We start from the raw sequence: 9,122 nt of genomic DNA, 5'->3' as shown, positions 1-9,122 counted from the left end.
CACTTTTGACATCTTAATTTATAATATTATTATATATATTTTATTATATATTATTATATATTTTTTATTACCACCATTAACCTATGAATTAAAATTAAAAAAAAAAATAAATAAATAAAAACTATTTTTTATGAAAAAATTATTTTGAATCAAACAAAACCATATTTATTCGTAAATCCAATACTAAATATTTATACTAATAGAATACAAAACATTATTTTTAATATTTTTAATTTTAGATTAAAAAAATATTTTTTTTAGAAAATTTACTTTAAAACTCATTTATATATACGTATATTAAGAACTTTTTTTTTAATATTAAATTTATATAATCTTATTTTTCTCCTTGTTTATTGTATGTAGACATCAGAAAGCATCGGCAAAAACATTTCGTTATAAGAAACGTTTAACGTGCACACATACCGGTCTGGCACCGAAAGAGTTAATTATGACAAAGATGGTATCCCGTGGGCAAGCGAACTTGTTTACTACCTGTCAGTCATCGGCGTATTAAAACCGGCGTCGTGACGGGCAACAACACCGTAGTAGAAAGAGATGTGAGTTAAAGAACGGCACGGAATCGGTAGTGGGCGTTAATATGGAGCCAGAAGTCGTTTTTCTTTCTCCCTTTCATCGCGAGCCTAACACGAGATAGTCGAACTGTCAGTCAAACGTTCGATAACCAATGGTCGACGATCCCTACTACAGCACGCCGAGGAAGAATCATTTTCATGCGAAGAGGGCGTAGCAAAAACTACAAGAGGCCACCGCTGCCGACGGCGCCGATGCCTCACTGCTGCGCAACGCTCTACCTATAGGGTGCTCGATAAAATTTCTGCGGGAAATTCGAGTTTGTTTTACTACTTCTTTCGTGGCATGTATTTTAGAGAATCCTGTAATTTATATGGGAATATTGCTAAAACAAAATTCTTATTGATATATTTAATTTAATATGATATATAAAATGAAGTTGAAAATATTTTTATCTTTTTATTTTTTATTATGAAAATTTTTGTTGTGAAAATTCATTTTGACACTCTGATATTTCAAAATGTAAAAAAGTTACATCTATAAGAATATGTACGTAAAATAAATAATATCGAAGAAAAATATAAAAGAACAATTAATCAAATACTATATTTAATAACTTTATATTTTAATGCAAAATATTAAAATATAATTTGTTTATTTTAAAAAGTATATATAAACGAATTAAAGATAATACGATTAAATAATAATATAAAATATTTTTTGATATTTAATAAATTTTTTAAAATACTACTTTAACTTATAAATATTAGTTTATATAAGAAAATTATCTGCATAATAATTTTTAAATAATTATTTTTCTTTTTTTACAATTATATATTTAAGATAAAAATTTGAAACGAGTATATCTTGCGTGTGATGAAAGAGAAATTTAAATTTGTTAATTTTATTTTTGAAAGTTTATAATAATTTTTGTAAAGTAATCATAAACGATCAATTTTATTCTTATAATTTTCACAATTGCTATGCAAAAGAAATTATTCCTTCGGAATTTATATTTCTTTTACATTAAATGATAATTAAATTATTTTTAACATAAAGAAATTCACTACACATTTTTTTTCTTTTTCTTTTAAATATATTATTATATATTTAAAATTTATAATATTATTTAATTGATTTGACTAGAAATTTTTTATTAAATTAATTTTTCAAAAAATATAATTAATCTATTGTATTTTTTTCACTTAAATAAAAATTGAATCACAATATTATAGTATAATTTGATTCATCGAATATATAGCACACGCTATAAGATAATGATGATACCTCATTGCAGCATCTTTGTCACTCTTTTTTTTCATAACAAATTCTTTGAACGATTTCAACCGGTTTTCTTAATACGATGTAAACACCGATTTTCTCGTTTCACCAGGGATACGCTTACGTTGCAAAGCTCGGAGTTTATCGTTTGACGTAATTCGCTTAGGACGAATTATTCCATTCTAAATGGAAACGCAAACAGCTTGACTATGCAACATATCGCTATTACCAATATGAAGTTAAATAGTTTGGTAATAGTATCTAAATCAAATATCATTTGTATTTATTTCTAAGTATATTTTGATTTTCATTCTAGTTCTGTCATAAATTATATGTTATATATTATTATATATTTAAATAACGAAAATGTATGATAGTTAAATTGATTTCCTTAAACAAATATTTAATTGATGATTAATTTAATGACTAATAATTGATTTGGTTAAAAATATTTATAAAAAATATCATACAATAATAAAAATAATAATACATCTTCATGTTAAAATTCCCGCCTCTTATTTTACAATTGACAATACCAATAAACGATCTTATGATAATTGGCTAAATTCTTTTTAAAACGTGATGTTATCAATGTATGTCAATGTATATCAATTATATGAGTTACATAAATATATTTATTGAATTACATTTATTGTTAAATAATTAATTCTTTTAAATAAATTTATTACAATTTATTTAAATTATGGCTTAAATAAATATGTTTTTGAAAACATAAATTTATGCAGCAATTGTTCATTGTACATTTCAAAACAATAGAGAAAAAAGAAAGTGTTTATAATATGCACTACTGCTATAGATAACGAATATCAACTGAGAACCAGTTGATAGTGGGCTTCAGTCGCATGGTGTGCATGATGTCATTTGAAAAAGTCGCTCTTTGAAAGACTCTTAACAATATCGATCGTATCAATCCGCAATTCTGTCAAGGCAGACCGCGAGGAATGGGCGTTCACTGGAGGGCATTGCGCACAAAACAAGTTTTTCGCTTGTATCGGCGCACCAGGAATGAATAAACGAACCTAACCTCACAATTCACAGGTGCACGGTCCAGCGGGAATTAGGTTGATCGAACGATGTATCGAAACAGCTGTTTGCATGACAGTATTTGAGAAAAGAATTATTTCTTAGCCACTTACCGTACAAAAAAATCTCGTCCAGATAAAACTTACAGGAACAAAACAACACCGTCCACTTTTATTTTTCGAAGATATTTCGGTCGGCGTGTCTGACTAGTCGAAAACTAATTTCCTTTTCGTCCACGTGATACTTCCTGGCTCGATGATAATCGTATATCGATGCCGATCTAACAATCACATGCGCGTCAACACAAATCCTTCTGTTTACTACTATTCACGCCGTACAATAAATTAAAGTAATCGGACATTTTTCAACATGCTCCTCCACAATCCTGTCTACTCCTTCCACTGACACGTCTTTTATGACGTCATCGATTCAATACTTTTCGCGAAGGTTTCTCCTCTTCATTGATACACTAACTCCGCAGCAGATGGCGACACTAATGCGATTATCGGTTCATTCAAGTGTCGCTCAAATTAAAGCGCGATATTTAAATTTATTATGAAAAAAATTATATACATTAATTTATCGAATATATGTACATTTCATATATTAATTTATAATTTCATTAATGACGTTATTAAAATAAGAAAAAACAAAGAAATAATTATTAATAATAATTACATTTACGAATATCGTTATAATTATTTTATGATAAAATATTTCATCTTTTACTTCAATTTTTCTTTCTTTTACATATTGACAAAATAAAAACGTTTGATATTCAAAGAAAAAGTAATCAAAATACTCGATTATCTTTGTTAAATTAAAATTATAACGTGTATATAATAAAAATAAATTAGAAAAGCGAATTAAAAGAATTGAAACGATGAGTAACGATCAACGATATCTTATCATTGGTTTTCTTATCAGAATACTTGATACAGAAAAGGCGTCACATTCACAGTGTGTAAAGTAAAATTCTACCGGCACGGATCTTGTGAGAAATTATGGATTACCGATTTTTAATTATTTTTATTTTCATCTTTGCGAGAAATATTAAGTGCCAAAAATCAACCTCCGAAGATATCAAAATCACCGATAATAATAATGATGCAACAAAAGAAATTGAAAATGTACAAGTAGAGGAGAAAATACCTACGATTAAACTTCCAAATTTGTGCACCATATGCAAATGTACAGGTAATTTGTTAACCAAATAATGCTCGACATCGCGTATGTTGATTATTAATCGTATTTACATAAAAAAAAAAAAAAATAATAAATTCGTTCGAAAAAAAAAAAGAACAATTATTACGAATGTAAGCAATAATAATGTACAGAAAAAATGTTTTCCTATCAGATGACATCATAAATTGCGATAAAAGAAATTTAACGTACCACTTCGAAGATTCCCAATGGCCAAACAAAACTATGAAAGTGGTATCGTTCGAGGAGAATTCGTTGGTTCACGTGAAACCGTTCCCGGCATTAGAGATCAGGAAATTAATATTAAGGAAGAACAAAATCACGAAGATCGATAATCGCGCCTTTAAAAAGATAATTAATCTGACCGAATTGGATCTAAGCCATAATCAACTTACGGCAGAAAATTTGCAACCTCAAGCATTTGAGGTAATACATTTACTTTTGTACAAACGATTCTTTTTTTTTTTTTTTTTTTTTTTTTAATAATTTATATTTCATCGTCTAATCGAAATTTCATTGGCGCAATCTTTGCAACCCCAAGCATTTGAGGTAATACATTCCCTTTTGTACAAACGATTTTTTTTTTTTTTTTTTTTTTTTTTTAATAATTTATATTTCATCGTCTAATCGAAATTTCATTGGCACAATCTTTCATTACTCATTCGACCATTACGTCGAAACGTTTAATTCTTGAAAAATTACAGCGACAAGATAAATCAATTATCAATATTGACGTTGATCTGATATATAATCTAATATTTTTTTTATATGTATTTTATTTTATTTTATATGTAAAATTACAGTATTAACTGAAACTCCAATTAAAAATTAAAAATATTTTTTAAATGATTATCTTGAATCACGTTTCTTCGATTATAGTATTGTTTTTATTTTGGCTCAAAAAGGGGGGTTTAATTTGCCTCAAGAATCATTACGTTATTTTTATTATTATCATTGTCGATACTTCGATATATAATTATGACAATTTATTTGAGTATCGTAATACTTTTTTTAGGGTAAATTTTCACCGGATATTTACGAACCGTTGGAGAAACTGGTAATTTTAAATTTGGCTCATAACATGCTTCATTCGTTGCATCACGACCTCTTCGAGCATACGACGAACATAAAAATATTGGATCTTTCTGGAAATTTATTCTCGATTCTCGACAGCCGTTCGATCATAGCGATCAGCTCTCTTTCGAATTTGGAAGAGTTGAATTTGAGTTATTGCGGGTTAAAAACAATTCCGGAAACATCATTCTACACGTGCAAGTAAATATTATATTTTATAATATACAATTTCATATAGATATACAATTTCATATAGAAAACAATGGCATAGAGATTGATTTGATTTCGAGCAATAATAGATTACGCGTGATAAGAAATACGAACAAGTATGAACATTTTTATTCAACTCTCGTTCTTCAACTTCTTCCGATCAAACATTTTTTAACACTCTTTCTTCATATTTATAACTTAATATGAATAAAGTACCATCTTATTGGCTTCGATACACTATTAATCTAATTAAATTAAACCGTCGATTAGGAATCTTAAGAAGCTGAACTTGAGCGGGAATCAGCTCACAACTGTGCCGAACGCTCTCAAAGAAGCAACGTCCCTGGAGATCCTCTACATGGATGAAAATCCGATTCAAATTATCGATAAGGAGCACTCGTTCCCAAATATGATTAAATTGAAAGAGTTAAGCCTCTGCTGCATGCCACATTTGACAATAGTTGGATCGGGCTCCTTCTCAGGATTGACATCGCTCGAGCATCTTCGAATACAAAATTGTCCAAAGTTGGAATCGATCCACGATAACGCTCTTGCATCATGGGTAATTGTACAATTCTTCATACTTCGATTTTAACATAATATTATCCTTTTTCGTGGCTTAAAGCTAGACAGATAATGAGCAAAAAAAGATTGGTCGCTATCTTTCAAAATCTCTCATAATGATATTTCAATCATTTCTTGTATATACTATATGTTGGAAAATACTGTTCCTGGATTTCTAATACTCGTTTGAATTATTATAGAAATTTATTATATATATATATAATATTATTAAAGAAGTAGTTTTAGTATTATTAAAAAATTATTATAATATTATTAAAGAAAGAATGAGAAAGATAGATAGATAAAGAGAGAGGAGAGACAATAAAGAGGAAAGAGTAATTCTCTGAAAAGATTTCTGTAAAATTGTGAAAATTGTTAATAATAATATATCCTAGAATTCGTATATCGATCGATATTTATTCTTTCTTTAGAGTTAAGACGAAGAAGAATTAAATAAAATAAAAAAGAAAAGAAATATTATAATATATTTATTATACAAAATTATCGTAGGATAATAATTCTACGGAACCTGTGTGGCCGCCACTAAAGAGACTCGATTTATCGGATAACGCCCTGCGATATTTGCCTCAGCTATTGATATCAAGGTGGGATTGGCTCGAAAAATTGGATCTGACGAACAACAAATGGAGCTGCGATTGCGATAATGAATATCTGGTAAGTTCTGGCAAATCTACAATACGTGTCTCCCTACTGTTCAACCAGCGATACCAATTTCCAGATCGATCCAGTCGATTCTTTTTTACCCTCGACACCGATCTCTTCGATCATCGATTTTAATTATAATATTTTAATCAAAAATATGAGATTGGAATTTCGTTCCAATTCATATCGGCAAAAGAGTTCTTTCATAAATTAAATCGAAAAAATATTTTCGTAATATCGAGTCGAATCGAAAACAAAACAATATCTCTTTTTTCCTTTTTTTTTCTTTTTTTAATAACGAAAGTTATGAGCTAGCTTGCTTCGTATATTCGATCTTGTTTCGAAAAAAGAGGAAAACCTGCGAACTTTTAGTCGATCGAAAGTATTCAAATCATATTAATAATTCATTCCCAAATATGAAATTGAAAAAGTTAAGCAATCTGTGCTGCCCGTGCTCCACAATATCTGCTGCCTTTTGACGTCACTCCACCATCTTCGAATACAAAACTCGATCGTTTTTAACCGTATTTATTCGATATCGCTTCGTCGAACGCAATTTCCCAAACCCTTGCATTAACCAACCTCTCCTTAACCAAAATTGTCCCCCGCATGGAACGGAATTACCGATCGAATTTATCTATTATCACTCATCATCGTGCATCGAGACAAAACGCGGAACAGCCGCGTCCAAAAATGTAATATTCCATTTCATATACCGTAACTGTCTCTCAACTCTTTGGAAAAATTTGTGAAACCAAGGAGAAAGATTTCCAAGAGATTCTCACCTCTGTTCGTCTCTCTTCCAGATCAACGTTTTGCTGCCAACGTACGGGAAAAGGTTGATGGGCGAAGAAATGAACACTCTTATGTGCGCGGCACCGCCCGAGCACGAGGGTGAAAATCTGACGTCGTTGTTCAATCGAAGCCTACGTTGCCTGGATCTGTATAACGCAAGACCGGAAAAAGACGCGATGATCCTCGTAGGCATATTGATCGGTATATTGTTCGCAATTCCCGTCTGCCTCACCGCCTTCATCTTCTGGCGCCGTGGTTTCTTCTTCTGCGGCAATTCGGGCCCGGCCAGTTTCTCGCGGGCCTTTTACAAAAGGACCATGAACAACGAAGAATTTTGAAGTTTCTCTCTCTCTCTCTCTCTCTCTCTCTCTCTCTCTCTTCGCTTCGACGAATTTCGATCCGATCGATGACGAGAAGAGATCGATTTCGAACGATGTATATAATATATAGAGATTGAAGGAGGTTTTGAATGGAGGTAATTGAAAAGAGTAACATAATATGAATAACATTTTATCATAAGATTGATAAGAAAAATGTATCAATTGATATAGAGTGGATATAAATGTTCGAGACTTGGATGGGAGGCCAAGTTCTAGAAGAAAATTTTCTATTTTGTACGTTTTGTGGATTTTAATTTATATTAACCGTGAGTTATAAAATAAGTTAGCGTAATCTTATTGAATCGTTAAGTGAATGTAATTATACGTATATTTTTATAACAATGTAATATCAATAAATTAGATCTAGAAATTATAAAATCACTTTATTAATCTCGAATCTGTGTGCATACATAATTTTTCGATCTTCAAAGTGTTTTCCTTCACTGTTCGTTCTCTCAAGAACGAAGAAGAAAATCTGATCTACAAAAATTAAATAGACAAAATTAATAGAACTTATAAATTAACAACTTCCTTCTCGATCTCATACATATAAAGAATTCTTACAAAACAACTTAACCTGATAAAAATATAAATAATAAAAATATAAAAGTAAAAACACACATAAAACTTAACCTAACATAAAAATATCGCGTTTCCATATTTTTAATTCCTGTATATATAATAATCCCCTAAACAATCCCTTCCATTCCAATTCATCCGCGAGGTAAAGAAAACTATCCACCTCTCCCTCCCTTCCAAAAAAAAAAATCTCTCAACAACGGACGACGAAACGACGACGAGCGAACGATAGCAGCCGGATAGATCCGATCATCGGCCGAACGATCCCTCGAGCAAGGCTCATTTTTCGCTCTAACAAGTCCCCGGAGGATCGGTTTAGAGCGCAGCTAGCCGCAGTTTCCGGTTTCGACAACCTAGCTTGAAGCTTGGGATTTCTGGCTTTAACGTCGACGTCGAGGAGGGAGGGATAGGGGGAAGAGGAGGGAGTTGTCGAGGCGAGTGTTGGCGAGGGATCGACGGAACGGTTGAATGGACACTCGCCTGTAACACAATTACCGGGATGTTAATTTACCCAATAATCGCGGAAGCAGCCCCCCTCCCCTCCCCCCGTCTAAATGCCGGCACGCGCCACTTCCCCTTCTGTCGCCGCCTAAAATAGAGAGGATATATCCGGGGAAGGGGTATGGGTATCGAGGGGGGAGAAATGCGAGGGTTTTACGTCGACGATTGTCGACGTCGTTACGCGAACGTTTTGCCAAACAGGTCGGGCGGGAAAGGAAGCGTTTGGAAAATGTTCGAGGATGGATCCTCTAGGTTGATGTAATAATAATAATAATAATAATAAAACAAACATTGTTA

The 9,122-nt window shown here is 31.4% G+C and overlaps 2 protein-coding genes and 1 long non-coding RNA gene across 5 annotated transcripts in view; 2 read left to right on the top strand and 1 right to left on the bottom strand.

Moving 5' to 3' along the window:
• The window catches only part of LOC116185628, a 2,769-nt gene extending 2,301 nt beyond the window's left edge, over window positions 1-468 (top strand). The window contains exon 2 of the long non-coding RNA XR_004150490.1: window positions 364-468. This is a non-coding gene — a long non-coding RNA (uncharacterized LOC116185628). The remainder of the gene's footprint in view (window positions 1-363) is intronic.
• The window catches only part of LOC102681204 (homeobox protein PKNOX2-like), a 12,028-nt gene extending 8,686 nt beyond the window's left edge, over window positions 1-3,342 (bottom strand). For 2 of the 3 annotated variants that reach the window (XM_006615582.2, XM_006615580.2), the window contains exon 1: window positions 2,970-3,342. The gene's annotated coding sequence lies outside the window, so the exon portion shown is untranslated. Of the gene's footprint in view, window positions 1-492; window positions 907-2,969 lie in introns of those variants that run through there. The other variant, XM_006615581.2, reaches the window with a different exon arrangement.
• Window positions 3,343-3,797: 455 nt separating this feature from the next.
• On the top strand, window positions 3,798-7,799 carry LOC102681080 (leucine-rich repeat neuronal protein 3-like). The gene is made up of 6 exons (XM_006615579.2): window positions 3,798-4,053; window positions 4,214-4,485; window positions 5,075-5,334; window positions 5,614-5,905; window positions 6,418-6,582; window positions 7,377-7,799. The coding sequence occupies exons 1-6, from the start codon at window positions 3,861-3,863 to the stop codon at window positions 7,701-7,703; spliced, it is 1,509 nt and encodes a 502-aa protein (XP_006615642.1). The 5' UTR covers window positions 3,798-3,860; the 3' UTR covers window positions 7,704-7,799.
• Window positions 7,800-9,122: the final 1,323 nt, after the last annotated feature.

The sequence above is a fragment of the Apis dorsata genome, unplaced genomic scaffold, assembly GCF_000469605.1.
Source record: "Apis dorsata unplaced genomic scaffold, Apis dorsata 1.3 scaffold_227, whole genome shotgun sequence".
Lineage (NCBI taxonomy): Eukaryota > Metazoa > Arthropoda > Insecta > Hymenoptera > Apidae > Apis > Apis dorsata.
The sequence above is the reverse complement of the archived record's forward strand: the minus strand, read 5'-3'. Positions and strand labels throughout refer to the sequence as shown.

Bases quoted from the DNA above. Each gene is read 5' to 3' on its own strand.
- LOC102681080 (XM_006615579.2), top strand. From the start codon at position 3,861: ATGGATTACCGATTTTTAATTATTTTTATTTTCATCTTTGCGAGAAAT. The intron at 4,054-4,213 runs GTAATTTGTTAA...TTTTCCTATCAG, and splicing joins CACCATATGCAAATGTACAG to ATGACATCATAAATTGCGAT. The intron at 5,335-5,613 runs GTAAATATTATA...ACCGTCGATTAG, and splicing joins ACATCATTCTACACGTGCAA to GAATCTTAAGAAGCTGAACT.